General features: G+C 37.6%; 7 protein-coding genes across 7 annotated transcripts; 3 read left to right on the top strand and 4 right to left on the bottom strand.

Annotated features, from left to right (window-relative positions):
* Positions 1 to 113: 113 nt before the first annotated feature.
* On the bottom strand, positions 114 to 1,578 carry BATDEDRAFT_36008 (uncharacterized protein; the record flags this gene model as incomplete). The annotated part of the gene is made up of 4 exons (XM_006681924.1): positions 114 to 508; positions 660 to 836; positions 939 to 1,133; positions 1,229 to 1,578. 4 exons carry the CDS (start codon positions 1,574 to 1,576, stop codon positions 233 to 235), a joined length of 996 nt encoding a protein of 331 aa, XP_006681987.1. The 3' UTR covers positions 114 to 232.
* Positions 1,579 to 1,742: 164 nt separating this feature from the next.
* Positions 1,743 to 5,077, top strand: BATDEDRAFT_36007 (uncharacterized protein; the record flags this gene model as incomplete). Its single annotated transcript, XM_006681923.1, has 13 exons — positions 1,743 to 1,860; positions 1,976 to 2,181; positions 2,342 to 2,420; positions 2,547 to 2,789; positions 2,899 to 3,074; positions 3,167 to 3,270; positions 3,385 to 3,504; positions 3,601 to 3,731; positions 3,792 to 3,908; positions 3,992 to 4,185; positions 4,271 to 4,439; positions 4,563 to 4,788; positions 4,913 to 5,077. 13 exons carry the CDS (start codon positions 1,743 to 1,745, stop codon positions 5,019 to 5,021), a joined length of 1,992 nt encoding a protein of 663 aa, XP_006681986.1. The 3' UTR covers positions 5,022 to 5,077.
* A 51-nt stretch (positions 5,078 to 5,128) lies between these two features.
* On the bottom strand, positions 5,129 to 7,533 carry BATDEDRAFT_91654 (replication factor C subunit 2; the record flags this gene model as incomplete). The annotated part of the gene is made up of 7 exons (XM_006681969.1): positions 6,967 to 7,533; positions 6,816 to 6,895; positions 6,580 to 6,702; positions 6,361 to 6,492; positions 6,104 to 6,224; positions 5,578 to 5,703; positions 5,129 to 5,407 (listed from the first exon to the last, which is right to left on the bottom strand). Exons 1-7 carry the CDS (start codon positions 7,084 to 7,086, stop codon positions 5,129 to 5,131), a joined length of 981 nt encoding a protein of 326 aa, XP_006682032.1. The 5' UTR covers positions 7,087 to 7,533.
* Positions 7,534 to 10,404: 2,871 nt separating this feature from the next.
* BATDEDRAFT_36006 (uncharacterized protein) lies at positions 10,405 to 18,271 on the bottom strand (the record flags this gene model as incomplete). Its single annotated transcript, XM_006681922.1, has 27 exons — positions 10,405 to 10,920; positions 11,083 to 11,212; positions 11,323 to 11,508; positions 11,639 to 11,951; positions 12,037 to 12,445; positions 12,532 to 12,807; positions 12,890 to 12,938; positions 13,023 to 13,057; positions 13,278 to 13,441; positions 13,504 to 13,669; positions 13,741 to 13,795; positions 13,886 to 13,999; positions 14,066 to 14,131; positions 14,212 to 14,417; positions 14,485 to 14,615; positions 14,697 to 14,811; positions 14,898 to 15,060; positions 15,159 to 15,470; positions 15,546 to 15,934; positions 16,035 to 16,118; positions 16,192 to 16,324; positions 16,396 to 16,465; positions 16,544 to 16,644; positions 16,705 to 16,827; positions 16,919 to 17,168; positions 17,258 to 17,981; positions 18,187 to 18,271. The coding sequence occupies 27 exons, from the start codon at positions 18,269 to 18,271 to the stop codon at positions 10,451 to 10,453; spliced, it is 5,319 nt and encodes a 1,772-aa protein (XP_006681985.1). The 3' UTR covers positions 10,405 to 10,450.
* A 618-nt stretch (positions 18,272 to 18,889) lies between these two features.
* On the top strand, positions 18,890 to 21,365 carry BATDEDRAFT_91785 (uncharacterized protein; the record flags this gene model as incomplete). Its single annotated transcript, XM_006682009.1, has 7 exons — positions 18,890 to 19,181; positions 19,244 to 19,411; positions 19,522 to 20,067; positions 20,678 to 20,778; positions 20,880 to 21,060; positions 21,139 to 21,311; positions 21,354 to 21,365. 7 exons carry the CDS (start codon positions 18,890 to 18,892, stop codon positions 21,363 to 21,365), a joined length of 1,473 nt encoding a protein of 490 aa, XP_006682072.1.
* A 725-nt stretch (positions 21,366 to 22,090) lies between these two features.
* Positions 22,091 to 22,414, top strand: BATDEDRAFT_91786 (uncharacterized protein; the record flags this gene model as incomplete). The annotated part of the gene is made up of 1 exon (XM_006682008.1): positions 22,091 to 22,414. The coding sequence occupies one exon, from the start codon at positions 22,091 to 22,093 to the stop codon at positions 22,412 to 22,414; it is 324 nt and encodes a 107-aa protein (XP_006682071.1).
* Positions 22,415 to 22,777: 363 nt separating this feature from the next.
* Positions 22,778 to 23,731, bottom strand: BATDEDRAFT_27602 (DNA replication protein PSF2; the record flags this gene model as incomplete). Its single annotated transcript, XM_006681852.1, has 5 exons — positions 22,778 to 22,861; positions 22,947 to 23,064; positions 23,146 to 23,242; positions 23,379 to 23,493; positions 23,639 to 23,731. The coding sequence occupies 5 exons, from the start codon at positions 23,729 to 23,731 to the stop codon at positions 22,778 to 22,780; spliced, it is 507 nt and encodes a 168-aa protein (XP_006681915.1).
* Between the last annotated feature and the right edge of the window lie 110 nt (positions 23,732 to 23,841).

Genomic DNA, 23,841 nt, shown 5'->3' with positions numbered 1-23,841 from the left:
TTCATTCTTGGACTGCTAAAATTACTTTGACAAAAGATGGTCTTGTATGGCGTGAGATTTCATTCCAGATACTTAGAAAGAATTGAGAATGTCTATTCAAGTCAATTTCTAATAGGAGACGCAACACATATTTAAGCATTGTTTATTCTGAAGTAAAATAGAGGCCATCGCTGCAAGATAAGTACAGAAATACTCTATTTTACGTGAATATGGCTGTAAAATTTCGACTTTATCACATGCGAAACTTTCGAGGTCGAGTATGAGCACGCTCCCACAGCTCGACATTTGTGGCTCTTCTTAATTGTCCAGATTGGTCTCGCACAATGAAAGAAGGATTGGGTTTGCTAGTATCAGCCACCATAAACTTGTATCGATTCTTCAAGCGATCGTTGCGGTTTATAATAAGCGACTTTACTTCTGCTGGTGGATTGATGATATTGGGGGCATTTAAATCAAGTTTCATTGAATTGTTGCTGTAGGGTTGCTTCTGAAGTAGTTTGGCGGCGTCCTAAAACATGTAAATCAAAAAATAGACTATTAGTGATTAGATGCGGTATTTTCTACTAAACACAAGCCAATTAATTTTATTCACAATCGGTATAGTAATAACCAGCTGTGCAACGCAGAGTGTGTCTACAATATATTATAGTTTTGTTTACCTCGGGTGTAACGGAGACTTCTTCGTCCAACAGACGAATGTATTGTGACATGGATCCACCAAAGTTATATTTTAGAGGCTCTGATAGTTTGGATGGATGATCCTTTTTGTATTCAATTGTTCGCGATCCCAGTAGTCGCTCCATTCCGTTGGTAAATTCAATTTGTGGTGGAGATCCCTAAATAAACACATTTTCATTGGGTTGTTTGATCAATATTGAGTGTAATGGAATGGCCAAGCCGTGTAAACCAACATTTATACAATTATGGATGCAATCTACCTCTTTTTGTAATTTCCCTTCAAGAGCTTTCAAGCGAAGAATGGCTTGCACACGAACAATAGCAATGCCAAATTGTTCTGCGAGTCGACGAGGAGTCCAATAGGCTTGATCTTCAAGAAATAAAGCATAGATGGCTTTTCTGGTTTTATCTGACAATGGAGGATCTGGCTTAAAGTATGGATTCATTGGAAATGGCTATTGTGTCAACCAGTAAAATCATTTGTTAGCAAGATTAAATAACAATCAGGCCTGATCATAGTCTCTATAAATTATACAAAGATCATTGATACCTGATTAGGCAAGGCAAAGTTTCGCATAGAAGGCATCAAAAACTTGTCATGAGCTCGATTGCGAAGTGGAAAGCGAGCATGCCAATGCTCTTCCTCTGTTTTTTTACGAGGAGTTTTTTTGATAGCTTCAGCCTTTGTTTCTATATCAATGGACTCGGTTTCTAATGCATTTCTCTCAGCAGCCTCTGCGACTGGTTGAGATGTGTCATCTTTAACGGTGGAATAGTTGCGAGTTTTGAACTCGGTTGATCTGATTGCAGAAACTGGAGCTGTATAATAAACAGTAGATATATATCTGAATGGCAGGGTCGATAGCGGGCCCAGAGGCTTTAAAGTAAACAGCTTCATGGCGACAGCAATAACGAGATTAGTGATTGCAAAACGCCAATTCGATTATAAAAATCAAATCCGTTTTTTTGGTGTCCAGCCATGATATGGATGGCGATCAGACTCTAAATTATGGGGTCTCTTTGGCGAGTGGTTTTCGTTTATTCGACACTTTACACATTTATCTATGGCAGATCAGGATAGGTCTGGCTCACCCCCGCCAGGAAAAGACTTGCAGGCTTCTGGAATTACTGCTCACACTCAGGTTTCTGATAGGCTTGTTGCTCACTACCTGAATCAACGAGGTGCCAATATTCGCTTGACTTGACATTGTTTTGCTTCAATTCTCCTGTTAGATTCTCGCTGCTATTGTCCGTAAAACCCTTCAGAATGACTTATCTTGCATGTTGTTTTGTTTAGGATTTCGTCAGGCGGAGGCAAGTCTTCGATCTGAAGCAAAAATTAAAGGTGTACAGGATTTGCCAACAGATGTCAAAGTAGACGAGGTTTCTATTCCAAATTTCATTCTGTTTTACAACGAAGCAGAAGCAAACAATCCACTTGCATATGAGCAGAGCTATACTCGGCTACGTAAATGGATCGACGATTCTATTGATGTTTACAAGGTAAAATCAGGATACGGTGGTTTTGCAATACCGTTTTACGCCGTGGAGTGTCGTAAACACTCGGATCTTGATGTTTAAAGGGTTTTGCTACTATACAATTGTATATGTAGCGTGTTATACTTGCTAGTTTACTAATATTCATGATTTTACGCACATATAGCTTGAACTTCGAGTAATTCTTTTCCCCATTTTTGTCCATGCATATCTGGATCTAGTTGAAAAAGACTTGCCAGATCAAGGTAATCATTCGGTCTCTTGTGTATGATATTTGATACATAATTTAGAAACATAACCTGATTTTGACTCATGTCTCTAACAAATCCCATTATATTGCGGTTGAATGGAATCTGGATCTAATCTATTAGCAAAGCACTTTTTCGAAACATGTCGAATTGATCATTTGGAAAATCACAGTCCAGATATTTTGCGCCTTGGCGGTATTCAAGATGCACAGCATATTTCTGAAAGCGACTTTGTTCAAAACTTTCGTCAAAACAAGTATGGCGTAAAGATGAGCAAATATGCGTTTGAGCTTTTGCTATGTTTTCTTCAAGATAACAAGTTCATGTTGCTTCTGCGTATAACGAATCAGTATGTATCGATTCAAGGTGAGTTTATCGCTATGCATTCATGCACCTTTGGTGCTTTACCATGCCGCATGCTTGAATATCAGTGCAGGAAATCAATATTAAGCGTCACCTATTTCTGTATCAATAGCTGTATCGGACAAGTCTGTCCATAATGTGGACGATATTGATCCAGATGATGGCGCAGGACTTATTGGACAGTATATATCTCAGCTTCAAAGCTTTAATCGCGAACCATTATTACTGGGCCGACTCCCGCCTGATGTTCAGTTTTTGGGCGACGTTGAAAAAGCAATTGCATTACAGGTATGTTGGTTTGATCAAAATAATGTGAGCCTGATAATGCTTAATACAATATTTGAAGCTAATCCAAAAACCCATTTTTAACGAGTGTATAGCGGGTTGAGGATACCGATGAACTGAAACAGCAGATTGATGCTACATTGAAGGCCACAACTGAGCCGGATGCACCTTCTCGAGAAAATGTCCCACTTCCTCCTAGGTTTGCTCACCTGTCTTGATGGCAATTTTGCCAAAGTGAAAAATATTTGAGATGACCAACGTATTCCATTCTAAGTAACATGAATTGGTCTATATTTCCCGCATAATGGTATAGGCGTCGATTTGAAATTCAAGAGGAAATGGATGCACTTCGAGATATTTGCAAGCAGGTCAGATGCAGTCCTAGTGCGCTGCCTTCCATATGTTGTTACACATTTCACAATGGATACGGCGGGTGAGTTTATGTGTATTCTATAAACACCATTAGCGGGTTTCAGTTAATTTATCTTTTTATAACAATTGTAAATGACTACATTTTAAAATGCCATAGCATCAATACACTACGCGCATCTCCATCAGCAGAGTTTCTAGCGGCAGGATTCAACGATTCGTTTATTAAACTATGGTCTCCGAAGGAGGAAGAGCAATCTCGTCGTCGCCATGCCAATCGAAATTCTAAAGGTAGGTCTATTGCTGTGTTTATTGAGTATCTAGGAGCGAATTCCGTTGACATTATTTAAGCTGGCACAGATCCCATTCGTCCATCAACAAATCTAATTGGACACTCTGGTCCTGTCTTTGGTTTGGATTTTAACAGAAGTAGCCAATTTTTACTTTCTTCATCTGAAGACAAGACAAGTGAGTGATGCTATGCTAAAGTGGGCTGTTTTAATAGTTTTATAGACTGACCAGTCTGTTTTGAATTGCATTATTTGAACTAGTTCGACTCTGGAGTACTCACACCAAGACAAATCTTGTCGTATTCAAGGGTCATAATTATCCAGTTTTTGATGTTTGCTTTGGACCTTACGATGTATATTTTGCAAGTGCCTCACATGATCGCACTGCTCGGCTATGGAGCTGTGATCACTTGTTTCCTTTACGTGTATTTGTTGGCCACCTTTCAGATGTTGATGTAATTATTTTAAACTATAAGTGTGTTGTCGAGTTTTAGATTGATACTTATGTATAGATTTACGTGTGTGTATGTTGCTGAATAGACTGTGAGATTTCATCCCAATTCGAATTACCTTTTGACTGGATCGGCTGATCGAACGTGTCGACTATGGGATGTCCAAAAAGGTTCTTGTGTGCGAATTTTTTCAAAACATCAAGGAGCAGTTTCAGCTGTTGCCATCTCACCTGATGGGCGTACTATGGCTTCTGGAGGTATATTGAGTTGAACACTAAAGATTTACGATGTAGTCTTATTGCTCATGTACTAGATGCTAATTTAAACTAATTCTAATATAACCAACCTTTGGTATATTACTGGAAACATGGGTTTGCTAGGCGATGACAAGACGATTCGACTTTGGGATTTAGGATCGGGTCGACGCATTAAAAGTATGCATGGCCATAATAGTTTTATTAGCTCGTTGGAATTCAGCCAAGATGGCAGTCTTCTTGCATCTGGGGGTATAGACGATTCTGTACGACTTTGGGATGTAAAACGTGCTGACACACACGAAATTAAAATGGACTCTCAGATTAGTGATCAACCATCAGATGGTGCAAGGTAAAGCCAGTATCTGTTACTGATCTTATTGTTTTATCCCGTTCATATAGCTATGCTAATATGTGCGTATTGGTTCGTGAACAATGATTGATTTACATATTTGACTGTCATGTTTCTTGCTCAGATCCGACCATATTGCTGCATATCCCACAAAGCGAACGCCCGTTTATTCTGTCCAGTTTACAAAACGAAACGTATTAATGGCTTTGGGGGTATTCAACTCACAATTATAAAGAATCCAAATTTTGCCAGATTGGTTTAAATTTTGAATAAACTATTGGTGTATTTGACTGGCTGTGGTATTAGTGATTGTCTACCGAGTCCATTTTGAAACTGATACTCAGTGAACCATAGTCATGAGCAAAACTTTAAGAATCTGCAGGTGTTCATCCGCACCATCCACTAGGGCTCGATCTGTTTGACCTAGCAATACAGCTACTTTACTTTTGTGTCGTTCTTTCAAATGAGGATCTTCTGCAATCAGATTCGATAGTTGCTGGATAAAGGCTGTGCCAGAATATCCCATGCGTATTGTTTGCTTGAGTTCAGCTTCAACATTTTCGACTTTACCAGAGGACCATGCCTGTATAATGCCAGCCATTACTGAATCAGGAATGATCTATTTTAAAATCAGGAGGTTGAGATGCAAATAAAATAACAATAACCAACACAAGGATTAGATCCAACACAGTCACAAAATTCAACAAGTAGATTACATGCAATGTTTTGACAAATCCAATACATAAAGGAGTTCAATCCTAGTGCAACAGAAAATGATATTCAGCTTACTCCAGAAATATCTGCTACTAAACTTTTAGTGACTGTAGAGCCTATGCTGACTTTCTTGATGCTTTGAAGAAGTGTGATGGCTTTGCGAAGATCGCCAGCGCAAGATGTAGCTAGAAAATCCAGCGCCTAAATATGTGTTCAATGCAAACATAAAAATATAGAGTATTAGAATTTGACAATTTCTAATGGTTTAAAGTTTGATATCTACAGCCACATTCGCGTAAAATGAAACACTAGATAAGAGTGCCAAAATACGTAATAGACAGTAGTTTCATGAAATGGTTGGTGCCAGTTTACTAGACAGCGTTTCCCCTCAAAACTTTTTGATAGAGTTACTGATCTTCATGCTCATTTTCGTACAAGAAACTGAATGAGCGTTCACATTACAGTTTCAGTAAGTCGCACATTTTTGACATTTGTCAATATCCAACTCTCCAAACTGAAGGCTACAATACTGGAGATTGACATGAAAACAACAGTTGCATTTTTGAGACATGAAATACATATAGATTGGTAAAATACATACTCCAGGAGCAAATGACAGCTTTTCATTGCTACAAATAAGCTCCAAACGTTCAATGACAATAGGCATAGGTATGGGTTTGAAGCGCAATTTAGCACATCTCGAAGCAAGTGGATCGATGATTCTATGTAGTTACAATTTTCAAAAAATATCATATTCAGAGTTTTGTTGAGAGTGTTAAAAATGATAGTTTTTGAAATTTCCAGATCAGCTTAAAAGTTGCTTATTGGCAGCCATAGTTACTATGACAAGCATCTTACCGGCTAACATAGTTACAAATTAAACAAAATCGAGTAATTTTGGAGTAATTTTCCATGATACGACGCAACGCAGATTGAGCATCAGTAGTCAGCGAATCTGCTTCATCCAATACAATAATTTTGTATGGAGGACTAAAAAACAGAATTTAAATATCCAGAATTAGTCAAATATAAAGTAGCATTTAAAATAAAAGTTGTCGCTATTAACAAGCAGCTTACGCATTAGAATGAGCAGCACTGACGGTGATTTTTGCAAAGTTTTTGACTTTTTCTCGAATGACGTCGATACCTCGTTCATCAGAAGCATTGAGTTCCAACAAACGTCCTTTAAGGCCATTTGCACTGATTCCAGAAAAATAGAATGAACAGACACATAACGACAATACCAAAAGGTTAGCAACTCTGTGAGATCAAAGTAAAGACAGTAAGGCAGATCGGAGCCATTAAAAAATTACCCATAAAGCTGACGAGCAAGAGCCAGAATGATGGAAGTTTTTCCAGTTCCAGGAGGACCATATAGCAGCAGATGAGGCAGCTTCAACAGATTGCATGGAAATAAGTGTCCAGAAATTGAAGACAAACACAGAACAACTTGATATAAATTACATTTTGGGTCTGTATGGTATTTGAAAGAACAGCAACGACCTCGTTCTGTCCACTGATTTCAGACAGTGTTTTTGGACGGTATCGCTCAGTCCAAGGAGAGCGATCGACGAGATCGGACATTGGCAGTTGAATGAAATTGAATGAGTTTGAATGAGTTTGAATGAATCAAGTCACGAGAAATGAATTTGAATGAATCAAGTCACGAGAAATGAATTTGAATGAATCAAGTCACGAGAACTCAACTGCTGAAATCAAACGTCAAGTTCATCCATTACAGTCTTATACACGATGGTACGGTTGTTGAAGCTGCTGTCGCTGTCAATGGTTATTACTAACCATTTCATTTTATATATTTATTAGCTAAGCTCTTCTTTACAGTCTAGTGCACTTCCGCCAGTTCCTACTAAAGCAACTACTGATACTACCACCAAGGCTACTGAAACCATTCATACAACTACTGGAACTGTTAATAAATCCACTGATACATTCAATGATGCTTCTACTCCCGAGAGATTTCAACCCGTATCACCGCATCTGTCATCATCCTTCCGCCATGCTGAAGCAGACTCTGATGTCAAAGAAGTCGACTTTATGTCGCAAGACTCTCTTATGAATATTGTCCAAAAAATAATGTATCTTTGTGAAGATCAGGATGACGGAAAGATTCTAGATATTCCCACTTCTCAATGGCTGCCTGACCTCGTTGTTTCTGTTGGTCCGAAAAATTGGCCCAATATCGTGAAGCTGTTGCCTGAACATATACAAACTTTAGCAGATACAATATCTCAGCCTGATTATTTACTTCATAATTCTATTCTAGAACATAGCAATCATGATCTCAATACTCGAGACTTTGCAGGAGATTTCGGACACGAACCTCGCAGAGATTCAAGCGCGATTTTTCTAGCTGGCCAAAGTACTCCATCAAACATTACTAAACACAATTATAGCAATAGAAACAGCCCTTTGATGGATGCTGAACTTATGTCTTTTAGTCCTCCTAAAAACTTGCATGCTTCTCCAAATCATACAGTTTCTACAGCCACTACGTCCATACATAATACTATGAATCCGTTTTCTCCAGCTGGCCTCGACAAATTTTCTGGTCCTGTACATATGAGTAAATCTGCAATCACCAGCACTCCTGTGGTTTCAAAAGTCGATCTCTTTTCTTTAAAACCTTTAGCATTTGAGCGTGCACCTGTCCTGTCGTTTCAACAATCTGCTTCATTGCTGTCATCCACCCCTGTTTCATCAGCTGTTAAAGCATCTATGTCTAGCTCGAGCAAACATTCATTTAGTCAAGATCCTCCAAAATGGGAGCTTCCATCTAATCCATCATCCTATATTGGAAACCGTGCTTCATCGGCCACTAAAGTACTCTCTAGACGAATACCCACTTCCACAAATATAGCCATGACTCCAAATAGGAGTTGTGTTTCTTTAAGTGCTATTGATCAAACTGAGCCAGATCAGCAACAAAAATCACAGTCTGATTGGATGGTTGGTCATGAGTCGCCTGATACGTATGCAGATATTTTCAAAGAATCAGATTCTGTTTCGTTTGAGGATGACAATTCGGGTGAAATCGACATCCTTGGAATAACTGGTCTTAGTCAGATTTGTGACGAATCGGGTGCGCCTGGTGGTCTTGTTGGAAGCGTCACTGGCTCGATTGGTGAACCAGATACTAGTTTTGCTTCTATAGAGTCTCCTACCAACAGTTCCGCTTTTCGACGCCTTCAGCGCAATTTCGATAGTACATGCAACGATTTACGCAAGCAAGAAGAGCATAATAGAGATTTACAGTCAGATTTAAATGCGGCGAAACAGTCGCTTCAGTCGCAGAATTGCGAGTTGATCACTAACAAAAACGAAATCGAGCGACTTCATGAGGAACTGATAAAGGTGGATACTTTTATCCAGCAATAGGCTGCTGCATTGGATTTAGCATATTTGTTTAGCTAATTCGTATTTTTTAAATTTGATTATAGGCTCGACTAAAAATTGATGAGCTTTCAGCTTTGGAAGTCAAATATAATGATGTATTGACTAAATTTGAAAAAGAAAAGGCTAGATCAGAAGAAATGTCTGATTCTTTTTATCAAAAGCTAATGGACAAACAGGAAAAGTTTAATGATTTGCAAAACAATTTTAAAAACCAAGCTTCTGTAAATTTCAAGGTAGTTTCAGTGATTACATGCTAGAGTTGTTGCTTCCAATCTTTAAATTACTAACTTGATGGTTTTAACCTATAAAGCTTCAAGAAAAAACCAAAGCTCTAGAGAGTCAATTGACTATCTTGTCTGCAGAAACTACTGCGTTTCAACAAGAGTATGGTGTATATCATAACAAATATCACGAAGAATATGACCTTCGCGTCCGGCTAGAGGAAGAGGTGTCCAATTTAACTATGGAACTACAAAAGTCCAAATCTCGTTTTAAAGACTCCCATGACTCTAATACTAGCCGTAATACAACCACTCTTGCTACTGAGCTGCTTTTCCAATCAAAATATGTTAGTCAGCAGGTAGCATCTACTCAAACATTGCCTACAGCCGAGGATGAAACATTATGCATGCTACAGGAACACCTTCGAACATTAGCTGACGAAATGGTTACCATTGAGAGTCAAAAGGTATATATTTTGTTTTGCATAGATGTGTTTGTACCATAAAGGTATAGTTTTTGGTTAGTACTTGTATTGATCTATTTTATCTATAGGTTTCATTTAGATTGGAAATGGATCAGGTTCGGGAAAGTGCCAGAGAGACACGTCGTGTTCTACACCAATGTACCAATGTAGATGCCGAGATGGAACGTCGCATGCAATCTCTTTGCGAAGATCTAGCATGTGTTAAGGAGGCTACTAAAGTGGTTAAACAGAGTAAGCCATAATTATCACATCGGAATTACTTGACACACTTAGCCACCATTCTAATTTCAAGTACATTCTAACGCACTATTGGATTTCATATTTTAGATTTAGAAAAAGAAACCAAATTTCAGCAACATATATACAAAAAAGTAGTTGAGCGACCTGCAAGTGTTGGTTTGAAAGTGCCTGTCAAAAACTACAGAGATGCAGGAGTCCAAGCAGGTGCTACGACCAAAAATGCAGCATCCGAGTGTAGCCAGGCTGTGGTACCAAAAGGTAAAAATGCATTCAAGTTGAATTCTATAGGTGAATGGCAATATAGGTTGAATACAAATTTCTATATCACATGCTGAAACTGGCTGCTTATTTTTGTAGAGCTTTTACTGCCATCTGCTCCAATTTCTCATTCAGATCTGCCTATGATTCTCCACAGTCCCGTCCAGCATGCTGCATTGCCTGCCACATTCACAATCAACAGAAACACGATTTTATTTGTTGTTTTTATCATTATGGTATGGAGTACAGCTGCCAACTCAAAAGAAATATTGCATTCGTTGTTTGTGATGCTCGAGTCTTTATTGGTTGATCCATATGAAATAAAATCGACTATTTTTTAATATCTGGACCCAAAATAATTGATCTAAAGATCTGCCATCCTTGGCTGTTTGTATTGGCAAGATTGTCGCGTTGGTGATGTCCAGCAAGATTGCTTAAAAGAGGATGTAATTTACTGCATAGCTCACTGGAGAACAAAGGTGTATTTAAAGAAACGTGGGTTGATTCCAACACATGAGCACATGCAATGGTACGAGCGACAGCAGAAAATACCACAGGATCAGCAGTCAACCATAGCAGATTCGAGGAAGCTGTCAAAGCTGTCACGCCCCTTTCAACAAATTCTGACAAGGCAGATCTGATCTCATTAGCTAATGTAGCTGGGATTCTATTAGATTGGAAAGCGGCCACAAGAGACTCTCCGCTCAGGATCACATCGCCCAATTCTTCGAAAAGTGAATTGGGGTGCTCTTTGTCAAACAAAACATCCAAGCTGCATGTTTTGTATGAAAGTGCAGACGCTTTAATCACCATAAAATGATAGTCAGTAAATATACAAAAATAGGTCACATCGTAGTAAAACCCATATATAGCCAATCAAGTGCAAGCATTAATGAGTAAATCCTCCACGTTTTACAGACTTGCCCATCAACTCAATCACTTGGCAATATTTTCAAGCTTACCAGTATCTATAGAAGACATGAGCGGGGTTTTAAAGAATTCTAATACTTGATGCCAAGTTTTGACTGAATTGGCTTGTCGAACCATTTCTAAACGACACAGCCAACGAGCAGGAAGCGATGCAACTGCATTCTAAATATGAGAATTGCCAAAATAAAATTGCATTCATCGTATTGTTAATTATTAAATCACATCAAGTCACATTTAAGCGAAATTAAACTCGATTGGTTAAAGCGGCCTACCCCATCATTGGCAATATTAGCCATGCATTTGGCTGCCATAGATCGCAAATCATTGGCTTCGCCGCCCAAGTATTGATCCAAAACAAACAGAAACCGAACTGATATGGCAGAATCAACTGTGGCAAGCAAATCCAACCATTCAAGTAGTTCAAATGATTCTAGCAAAGCACGAGAGATCTGTATTGGCTACATAAGTTATTTTGTTCAGACATGAATTCCGCGTAAATTAGTGATTTGTCAAAACTCATACTATGATAACAAGGTAAACTTTAAACGTTCAAGTCAATTATTGCTCAATAGTGTGCAAAAAACTCACTCGATTAGTTTCGGTAATCGTCTCTACAGACTCGATAAATAGTGAAGCAATGCGATCCACATTCGAGTTTTTTGTAGCAACAGCATGTTTTAGGTTAATTCCCATCAGTGACAACCACGCTTGTATAACATAAGCAAGCGATGGTTTGTGGAAACTTGCCGCAAAATGACTGTGCAATTTCAAAAGGCTAGTAAAAGATTGCCACTTTTTGGCATGAAACAAGTAAACAACTATATCGGCAGTGATAAGTAATGCTTCGTGGTCAGCAATGTCTGAACCAAGCAAGCAAATAAGCATATCCTCATGATCGATGCTAAAATATAAGTCAAGCGTAAGTATTACTAGCCAGCAATGTTGTCTCAAAAAACAGCACGTGTTGTAAAGTATGAAACTCTCACCCAAGTGTAAAATCACAATGAAGAATAATGTGTTTCAAGGCAGTGAGAGTCGATCTTTGAATTTCAGTAATGCTAGAGTTGACTAGAGAAGAAAGACGAGATATGGATAGTTTCAATGGTGGATTTTGAATCATACCAACAAAGACAAGAGCTGCAGACCCATAGAATGACTGCTGAAGAAGCAATTTGGCAGAGAGTATCTGGCTGGATGCTTCAACTAAATTTTGGGCCGTTGCTTGCACATCAACATTGTTTCTCCAATTAATTTGTGCGCGATCGCACGCAAATGTAAATGTAGACGCAATCTCCATAACAACAGACGCAGAGATAAATTGCCGAGTATCGATGAGCCATTCGACATTCATATTCTTGATAATTTCAAAAATAGCTGGAATCATTTTTTCTAGATCTATTACGGTCATCAATACACAATATAAACTATTAGCTCAGCCCTATTTTACATCTGTAAGCCAAACCGACAAATTAAGCATTTACCAGCTGTGGTCACTTCAGAAGTAGAGTATGTTGCCAGATGAGAGCGCGCTTGCAACAGTATGCCGTGTACTTGATTTGCAGAACACGTTCTGAGAAGTTTTACATCTTCAGAAACAATAGCCAAAACTTCTTGTTTTGGAAGCAACGATTCAGTGACACGAGCGGCCATTTCTCTAACAGCCCAAAGCCGAGCATTAGCACAACGACGGACCAGTTTTACAAATGGCATCAGGCTAAAAAGCGATCCCTTTTCCGCGGATTTGCTAGTGTATTTGACTAATCAAAGTATGTATACATTGAAATATAAATGTTCCATTTCAAACAGAATCACAGGATTAAATTTCGTAAAATAACTTACGACGTGCAAGAACAGTCAGGATAGGGTACAAAAGTGGATAAACAGTCCCCTACACAATAGCGAACATTTTATATTAGCAACCAATTCAAAATCTGCATTGAGTTGATTAAACAGCCATAGTGTAAACTCCAACCTTTTCAAGCTCTGCCACTGCTACCTCGAACTGTTCTAGCAAAATTGGATACACATGTGGGAATTTAGCAAAAAACTCATTTGCGCTTGCCGAGTTGATGGCATCCGAATTATCTTTACTTTTCTGTTCAATAATAAATCAAAGCAAGTGTATGCGTTCATTAGTAAAAAAAGTGCACATGATTCATTGAGTTTAGTCAATCTTGCTGTTTGGATTTCAAAAACTTTGGATTATACATGATTGAATGCAAAATACTTGCCTGAACACCAAAACATTTTCCAAGAAGCGAAGCAAAAAGCATTGCAGCACAGTTTCGAATAGGAAACAAAGGCGAAGAAAATTGTTGAATACAGAGAATGAAGCATGTACCCAAATAACGGCGAACTTTGTGGCTTAGTTCCGAGTCGTGAAAAACAGTTCTAGTTTACAAAAAACAGTTAAAAACAAATAGTAGTAAAACTGCAACATAAAGCCATGTTACCTAAGGATATTAAAAGCGTGAACCTGTGTGTGATCAATCTGTTGACTACGATCTAGACCAATCGGCTGATTCACAATTTCACATAGCTTTGGAATAGTATAATTCAAAAAATAATCCTGTGATGGACCAGCAGGGCTGAGAAGTGCCAAAACGGCATAAGGAAGACCTAATATCAACGTATATAAAATTTAAGAATTTAAAAAAACGCAACCTTAATTTACAATCACATTGATATACCTGCACTTCGACGAGTAACGGATACTTGAACACTAGTAACTTGAGCCATGAAACCCTATTTCAAAAATCAACAAGATAATTAATAAAAAGTAAATGACTATTTCAAAGTCTACTGAAATAACCATCTGATATTATACTGACATACCTCAAGCCAGTTTCTAGGCAAAGCAGCTAAATCTTGAGACGAACCCATCAAAAGTTGGTGTGCAATGCTTGTAAAACTAGAATGAACAGCTGAAAAAGCTCCACGATGGCGAATCTAATATTAAACTTGTCAGAGTTCAAGCTATGAAAACAAGCGTCAAACTATCGTTGAAATAGTTACCTGTGACAAAAGTGAACATAATAATTCACCAATTTCTTGAACATGCTTATAAGATAATAAGGTCGTCTTTTCAACAAAATCAAAATGTTTGACAAAGGTAAATTAAATACTGCAAATAATTCATATTTAAAGAATAATCAGCATACCGAATCGTTGGTGGTTTGTGGTAAAATTGTATTGCAAACAAGCGATTCCAGCACAAAGGTAGCTTCTTTTATAGTACGAAAGCAGTGACGAAGAATAATCTGGGCTGCCGCGTCCGTTTTTGTTTTCCGAGTCATCTCAACAAACTCAACAGTAATACCGTCATTTTCATCCTGTGCCTGGGCAAAATTCTCAGGAATATTACCTTCTATAGTTTAAAAACAAAGTTGGTAAATTCTTTTGATTGTATCCCAAATTATAATTGCTTAACGTACCAGGAGATAAATCAGAGCACACCCCAACAGTGCATCGACATGCTTGGAAGCACATGTTTATAATGCTCTCAAGCTGTGCTTTCCATTCATTGCCAAATTGCTGACTCAAATTGCAGGATTTCAAGATGTTTCTAAAAATAAATTAAACTCTGTAAATATAGCGTTACACGTCAATACTAAAGTGAATGGTACTGCACATAGTCAAAACATACCCAATACACGAAAGAAATCCGTTAAGAGGATACTTTTCTGATGATACTAGCAGACTATTAGTTGCAATTGACAAGTGGTGGTTGAGAATATTTGATAAACTATGCAAAATAGATACTAAAGCGACGTTAATCAGCAAAAACAAACAGTAATTCAATCCATAAGCAAAAGGCAATTTCAATCAAGTGCATTGATTTGCTTACATGTTGGATCAATGTTTGAAACCATATCATTTGCAGAAAACTCATCGCTGTAGTGCTTTGGATCAATTATCAATGTTTGCCTTTGAGATTGAACATTATTCCGAAATAGGAAAAGAACCAAAAATACACCACGTTCAACATCCGCAGCACGAAGACTACGCAGCTAGTAAACCAATCGTCAATTGGAAAACATAAATCGTCATTAAACATGCTATACATGCTATACAATTAATGCCAAGATGTTATATACAAACTCGTTACCATAGAAAGTGCTTGGTCAAATGTCTGGTTTGCAAATTCAACAGTATTCAAGATCGGAAGAGAATCGGAAGTAACCAAATACTCGATTATGTCCAATCGAGCTGTTTCATACGTGTCATATGCCAATTTAGCAAAAAGCGTTTGGGCATTGCTGACAGAAATACACGGTGTAAACTTGCTAGAAACTTTTTCAGCAATTGCAAAAGTAGCGCTTGAATCAAAGGGTGAAGAAGCAACTTGGCGCATCAGCTTCAATACAGATAAAGATAGATTTACTCTTTGGAAAGATGCACCAGGAAACATCGATGCCATCTATATTTGATCAAAATCACATAAAATTAGAAAGCTTGCGTTTTACAACAAATAGTCAATCTTGAAAATACACACTAGAAATCTTTGAAGCCACAGTAGAAACTCTTCTTTAGCAGAAACACTCGTATTGATTTCATTGTTGGCAACTTCAGCTTCCTCTGAAGATAATATGCGGTTATTATTAGCAATCTGGCGCAAATTGGCATACATGACATTTTTTATGCGCTCAAAAAATCGCTGTAATTGAGCAAGAAGGCGCTGTCTTGAATCAGAACTTTGAACGCACATGTTTACTTGTAAAAACATCTTGACAATCTCGTATGTGCTCTGTTCAATATCTTCAGAGGTACGGCGTCCGGAAGTCAGAAGCTCGAGTGCATCAAATCGTAGATCTATATCAGGATGTGTAATGGCGTGGTTCAAAATTTCCTTGATCTTGATCTTTGCTTCTGGGATGATCAAGGCTACTACAAATAGAAAGATTCCAATGTGCGTGATATTAAAATACACAAACTAGTAAAGTTATGTGTACTGAAATTGCAAAACAATTCATAGATTACATACATCCACTATTACAAATCGATTTCCACAGAGTCACTTGTGCATAAAGCACATATTGATTGCTAGCATATGCAGGTTGTTCAAGTGCTAAAAATATCATACTATTAAAATTGTAATGTGATCATTTTAACCAATCCAATTGCAATAGTATATTCTATACCCTGAAGAATTAAACTCAAGCTGGAAGGTTTAAATTTCGAAAGTTTGGGAATGATCCTTTCACTCAGTAGTTTGCGAACATTGGTATCTCCTGTAAGTATAGCTTGCACAATAAGATCTGGCCAGCTTGTACTCTAAAAGTAAATATAGAGTTAAATAGTGTAAATAAAATACTAAAACAAACGCAATATTGCAAAAATCCTACATTGTTCTTGAGTTCTGCAACAAGAGCTTGATAAACAAAATGTGTTACTGAAGTCCCAAGGATATGATTGCTATGTAAAATTGGTTGTCAGCTCAAAACCAAAGAATATTACAAATGGGTTTAATTGCTTCAAATTAAAACCTGATACCTCAGCAACGACAGTCCTCGCTCCAATACTCCTTTGGATAAAATAACATGATTTCTAGCAGGTGCTTCGTGCATGATAATTGAAAGAAGGTCATATTTTGCCTAACAGTATTGCCGAGTTAATTATTAAAACAAAGATTTATAAATTAAAAACAAGTTTACCTTTTTATGCCAGTCTAAAGAAATGAGTTTTTTGATCATGGTATTTAGCTCGTATTCAAGTTCAGGAACCAATTTTTTTCCTGGACAAACAAACGAGAGCACCGCAATAAAAAGATCTTGAAGCTAAAATAATGCACTATGATTAGTTTTTGATATTGCAAAAGTACTGCATCGCTTGTCAATATGCCAACTGGAAACTGTAATAAAGCAGTACCTTGTGCTGGATAATCATCAAAGGATCCTCCCAGCGATCCAAAATTAAATCAAAGCACATCTTTATAAGAAACTGGCTAGCATCTCTTTGTTCTTGAGATTTCCAAAACTCAGTTTTGATTAAACCCTTCAAAACACCAAAAATGCGTGTATATATTCCAAATGCTAAAATATGAAGTTGTGGCTCATTGGTAGATTGAATACTTTCAAAAACCCGATTATAGAGACGATGGATAATCTGTGTTTTAGAGCTAATCACACGTTTAAAAATTAGATTAGCAATCTAGTAATAGTAAAAACACGGCTAAACACAGTGCCTTGAATGCCAAATCAAACTTACTCTAACATTAAAGTTCCAAAAAGTTGCGGCTGAATTACATGCAAAAATCCATTTAAAAGGATAAGTGTGGCATCTTCAGATTTTGAAAAATCTTGACAAGAGTCGACAATTGCAGTAGTAGTGCGAACCAGCCAATCGGAAAGCTGATCTGGAACCCAATACGCAACAAGCGTGGCAGTCGACAATCCGGCAAGGATTCGGTTTTCATAGGTCAAAAAAGGCTCGTTGACAAATAAAATGGATATGTCTAAACTCTTTTTAAGAATAGCCGAATCGATGCTTTGAAGAAAAGATGCCGATTTAGAAACAATAGCAATATACGACTGCAGTAAATAATGGGTAGCAGTAATGATCGCTTTGTCAGGATTGTAATTGGCATTTGCTGCCTCTCGAATCAGTTGATGAGTTTCATTCAAATCACTCAATAATCGAGTTAAAATCGCCTCTATATTATTCAAGACGAGCTGTTCTCTCAATTGTGAAGATTCCAACAGCGAGATCAATAAACCAGCAAACTTGGGAGCACTAGTAACTCGGGATCTTGAAGCCAACTGATCATTGTCACTATGGAAACAATCATTTATCACCTGCAGCCATATCTGCTGCATTCTAGCATCAATCTGGTCTTTTTGGGACAAAGTTGCTGTTGAACATGCTAATTGAATAAACACCAGAGCAACAGTCCGTACAGATCGTTCAGTGCCAAGAGCAGTAAAGAAATAGTCTACAGTTTCAAGTAATATTTCAAGATAACGATGACTTGACATGCCATCGATAGCATTGGATTGATTGGCAGTCTTTAAAAGCAATACTAAAAACACAAGAGGCTGCATTAAGACAATGCTATCCGTATGAACATGCACAACACAATGACACTGCTATTCCATCCAGCTGACACTCTTGGATTCAGCCTCACAAAATATTATTACCAGCTTCTCTAAACAAGCGAATTTGCGAAGATGAAGTGGCATCAGACGCAATGGCCAACTTCAAGACTGCACATAGCTGATCCATAACTCGACAAGAAATCAAACAGAATAATTTTATTTTTTGGGCGATAAACTCCAAGTTGATTCTGGGCTACTTTGACCAAGTCTTGAGCAGTCAAAATCCTACTTGTTATCATGTATGTTGAGCCCAATCTGTTTCCTGACTGGGTTGTATCTGCCTTGACATTGAATTGCAACGATTATATCCAAACTTTCAGTCATATTCAAGGTAATTCACATCCAGCATGTCGCTTCAATAAAGATTTAAACTCATCAATACAGTCCAATGCTAGATTATCTTCCTATATACGCTGCTCATAAGGATCCAAAAATTCGACAATCTGTTATACAATTTGTTGGTTACAAGACTATAGTTCATCAGCATGAATGGTCGAAACGATGCAATGTTTTAAAAAACATCCTTGAATCCTGCATTGATTCTCAGACAGACATGATTGCTGTCAAGACAGCAATCGTTTCATTGCGAGAATTAGGGAAACTTGCAGTCCGATCCGACAAGAAGAATGTTAGATCGAGCAATGGCCCAGTTTCAAATCCACACATCTATTCAGCCCAGTTTACGAGTGTACTGGAAGACTTCATCTCCAGGCATTCGTACTCTACAAATCCATTTGATACCATCATGCTTATCATTAGTATTTGCAAAATCATTTTGGAAACCATAAGCACAAGGTCTTTAGTCATTGAGAATTGTCTAGTAGATCTGGTGTGCACTTGCCCGTTTGAAGTAGTGCGGCTCGCATCTGTATCTCTGCTTGATGTCTACAAAGTTCCCATTTCTCAAGATGCATGCAAAGCACTGGTACAACTGGCAGAGAATATGATGACAGAGCATCAGACATTGACTAGGCTAAAAGCAGCATCCATATGGCAGCTTCTGTATTCTCGGTGCAAAGTGACGGTCAACGATTCAAGTAAGATTCACATCAAGTTTATTGCAACCAATAGTCGAGTTGATTAACTTTAAATGCAATAGATCAACTTTCCATCACAGACTTCAATCAGACACCAGATCGTATGGAAATGTGGTTAAAGGCTATGAATCAATTACTATGTTTTCAGTTAAAATGCTGCAATGAAAGTAATATTTTGAACTCAGTTGGAACTGGAAATACTTTTCATGGTACTTTGGAAGCAATTCAAGGTATTTCTTTGGTGATAAATGACTGCTGTTTTTTCAATTGGTTTTGTTTAGCTTGTTATTTGAAGTTAGGACTTGATTCGGTTTAACATTAATTTGATTCAATAATTTAGTGATTTTCGAAAGTAAAACTGCATCGCATACAACTTCAAAGGAATCGATGGAAAACTCCATTCATCTTATACTTTGTGCTCTTTCCATCAGTTCCAATTACATCATTCAACATCCAACCGAATACGACGATTTGGTGCCGGATATTTCCAATAATGGTGATACGAGTGAACGAGATTTAGGTTCCGTCGTGTATGCATGTTGCTGGAGAAGTATCAAGTGCTCAGCATCCATCATTACACTACACACTTGTTTAGTATCCAGATTAGCAAAAGTACCTGATATTCAAAATCAAGGATTTGACGCAAAATATGCCAATATGTGTCAACATCGGGCAGTAAAACAGTTGATTAATGTGCTTGCTACTGTGAGGCACTGGGGGGTATCTCAGCATTTGATCAAAAACTTTGAAATAGTATGCTCAACGTTACAACAATCTGACAAAGTCACGACAACTGATGAGTTAACATTGGAATCCATCCTTCAAGAGCAGATTCAGATATGTCAGGAACCCGTTGATATTGTTCGGCAAGATGAACGATACACTGGTCAGTTTCGGATTGTTTGTGTTCTTTTGAGTCATTTACCATCTGAGGTGCAATTGAAGCATATATCTCCTCTGGTCGATCGGTTTCAGTCATGGAATGCTCAAAACTCAGACTGGTCAATGGTACCTTTTTATTTGATACATACAAACCTGCTTTTACTTGGTTTTACAAAAACTCATGCTGACAGTTTTTATAGGCAACCTGCATTTCTATGTTAAGATTGCTAGTCACTGATAGCGTGATTGGGCCCAACTTACCACTTTGGGAGATGCTTGAAAAAACTATACAGTTGCTGAATGATACAAAAAGGTAAGCGATTGACTGGATATTATAAATCTATACCATGATACTTGACAAGGCATCTTATTTTTGAGCATTTTAATCATCTCGTGATCAAGTTTTTCGTGGAGATCTAGCCTGGTATTGCTTTTTGCATCGTTGCTGAAGCGATTGCTGTCACCTGTAAAAGGACGAGTTTTCCCTGCATTAAATGCACCAAAAATTGCACAGTGTGCATATCAGACTTTAGAATGTTTGATGTCTTGTCGTCAATCATCAATTTATTCCCAGATTGAATTTACTCCGCACACTATTTTAATTATGCTTTCAGAACTTAAAGCAGTTCATGTAAAGGATATTTATGAATTTTCCAAAATTGAAGAGTTGCAAGCACGACTTGTTGATTTTATCATGATTTCTCGTATTGGACAGGTATTCATATACAACACGTTAAATTGCTATTGCATTTTTGTTAATCTGGATTGTTATATATGATGTATTTTGATATTGATTTTTATTCCATGATATTGTAGCTTCGCCAAGCAGCAGGAAGAGCATTGGCTACTATTGTATCTCATTCAGATCGCCCAAAAATCTTGCAGAGTCTATTGAATGCCTATACGCCCCATAATAATTCTTCCAATCAGATACATGCATTGCTTGTGAGTTTTTCTATTCTCACACCAGAATCAATGGACCCTCAGCGCGGAAAAGGTAAATATCACTGCATGTATACATGCTTGATCATCTTTATCCCAATACAAAACTGTTATATTTATTCAAATGTTTTAGAATTACTGGCTAGTTTTGCACTGATGTTAAAGCACACTTTGACGACAAAAACATCTGCAATGTTAAAATCATGCCTGTCAGAAATGTTTGTTTTGCTTATGGATACTTCCTGGGTTCATGTAATTGATGAAAGTTTTTTGTCCATCCTTTTGCTCACAAGACGCTATTGCACTGTAAGTCACTATCTGTTTATATATTCTATTGTATATTGATAGTTTCTTGAATAGCTGATCTCGTATCAATTAAATTATAGTCACTATCGTTGGCCGATCGAGTTATAGTCAGATTTTCCAACAAATCCATGCATACTTCAAGCGAGATAAAAGCAATAGTTATTTTAAACCTGAGCGCTGGTGGTGCGTCATGGTTTTTGTCCATGAAGGATCTATCATTTTTTGAAAAAAATGATATCCAAGATATTCTTTTGGAAATTGTTTCAAAAATATCTAGTATAAATCCAGCCAGTGAATTGCATTTACTTTCAGACTGCCTTTATGATCATTTGGATGCTATTTCAGCAGAGGCTCTACCAAGCATTTACTATGCGCTGATTCCGTATTTGAAACCCGAATGTCAAGCTTCAGATAGCATCAAGTGTTCATTGATTCGATTACTATGTAATGTGCTGATGAAATCGCAGGATTTGGTTGAACCAAACTGGCAGTCTCGGTTTTCTTTCATGACAAATTTGGTATTGTGTGGAGAATCTAATGATATCTATAATGCTTTTGACGATACTATTTGTGCTTTTTCAAAAGAGAAAATAGTTGATTTGTCAATACATCATATTCGGTGTTTTATGGATATCTTTCTTTCTCCATATCTTTTCAAATCAGCTGGACACGCTGCATACTCTTTGGATCTTGTAAAAGTAAAGTTACAATTATATTTTTAATAGTAGTTTTGAGCACCTTACTAATCTGCCACATCTCAACATTGGCTATACCAATAGATGCCAGTTCTTGGATACATGTCCAGAAATATGCTTATTGACCATTATTTCAATGCCCCACAAACTCGATCCATTGTCATGTCCTCATTGATATCATCTATTGCAGTGTATCTTACCCAAGACTCGTTTGCCTTTACAGATTTAGAATCTCGATGTATATGGATCCAAAAATGTTTTGATGCAGAAACTTTTAATGACTTTGCTACCACAGTTATTGGTGAATGCACACAATTGTTTTGGACCAGCCTTTCTATGCACATTCGGAAAACTCCCATATCGGTTTTAAAACAGGCAAGTTTGCTGCAAATTCTACGTAATGACTAGATTTTTAAATTTTGATCCAAAGCTAAAATATCAAAACTAACATGTTGAGTGACCATAGATGCGCCAGCAGGCAGTTCCTGTAACTTACTTTCCAGTTTTGATTGCCATGGTATGCAGTGTTGTAACTCTTGCGGTTAAGACACAGTCGGTACTGCAATTGAATGTGCGTCTAGTAGAGATTCAAGAAGCACAAGGTGTATTTCGACTGTTCAATACGTGCACTAAATTCAGCAACTTAACTTTACATCTTTGTTCTAACAAAAATTGATTTATTTTGTATTTTTCCAGATTGGCTCGTAATCCTATGTGACACTGGGTTCAAATATTCAAAAACAGCCGAGCGTATTTTAGATTTGATGAATATCAGGAAAATCCGCGCAATGTGTTGAATGCAGTTGAGAATGTAGACCGGATTGTCTCTAATTCGACAGACCCAAGATGGTTCATCTAAAATGTTCAAGTGTCATAGAGTTACATATTTGCAAAGTATAAAGGCTGATGTAAGATATACAAATCACCAGTGCATTGCTACCTGAAGATATTGGCCATCCAATGCTCCCATACCAGCACGAATCTTGGTCTCACGAATTTCCTTTAAATCACAAAACACCTGTCGAATAAACTCTGCATGTGGGATATCATCTGATGCACTATATCAATTAAAGCAAGATTTCAACAGCTATTCAGAAATTCGATCATGACACACAATCGGACAATCTTTATGAACTTACCTTTCTAAGAGCGCAGTGGCAATCTCGATATAATGAAATGGTAGTGCGCTAAACTCTGCATGCATTTTCTCCTGGGTCATCATGTCCTGTAATGATGCTATATATTTTAAAACCAATCAAGATATGACTGCATTGATGAGTATGTTAAACCTTGAAAATCCAGCAGCTACTAAAGTTACTATAGCAGTGTCTTAGACATAACATATCTAGCATAAACCCTATTTAAAACTCACTAGGATCCATCCATTCAGGCGGTACAATGGTGCACTTGTCTTTTGACTTGAAAGCCAATGCAAGCCAAAGTGGTACAGATGTCCGAAAAAGAGGCCGGAATGGACCATATGTTGCCTAGACAATCAACCGTCAATATCAGTAAAGTATAATAAAGCCAAACAATGCCAGTGAGTCATACTATAAAATCAAATGTTTTACACAATCATCAGTTTGGCATTGATCAACTGCACAACAAGTTGGATTGATACTTCAAATTTACCGTTGCTAAACACAGTTTATCCATACTCTCTTTTGGTAGAATAAATATGGGCTCATTTTCAGCAAGAAACTCGCTAGTTACCAGTGCATCCATTTGATACAAGAGCAATCCGACTGTTGGTAGATTTGCAGATAAAAACAACTCGAAAGTAAGCCCAACAGTCACGTGGGTTATCTCACATTTAAACTCTCCAAAAGCTAGAC

This window comes from Batrachochytrium dendrobatidis (genome assembly GCF_000203795.2).
Source record: "Batrachochytrium dendrobatidis JAM81 unplaced genomic scaffold BATDEscaffold_14, whole genome shotgun sequence".
Lineage (NCBI taxonomy): Eukaryota > Fungi > Chytridiomycota > Chytridiomycetes > Rhizophydiales > Batrachochytrium > Batrachochytrium dendrobatidis.
Note: the sequence above shows the minus strand (reverse complement) of the source record. Positions and strands in the feature narration are given on the sequence as shown.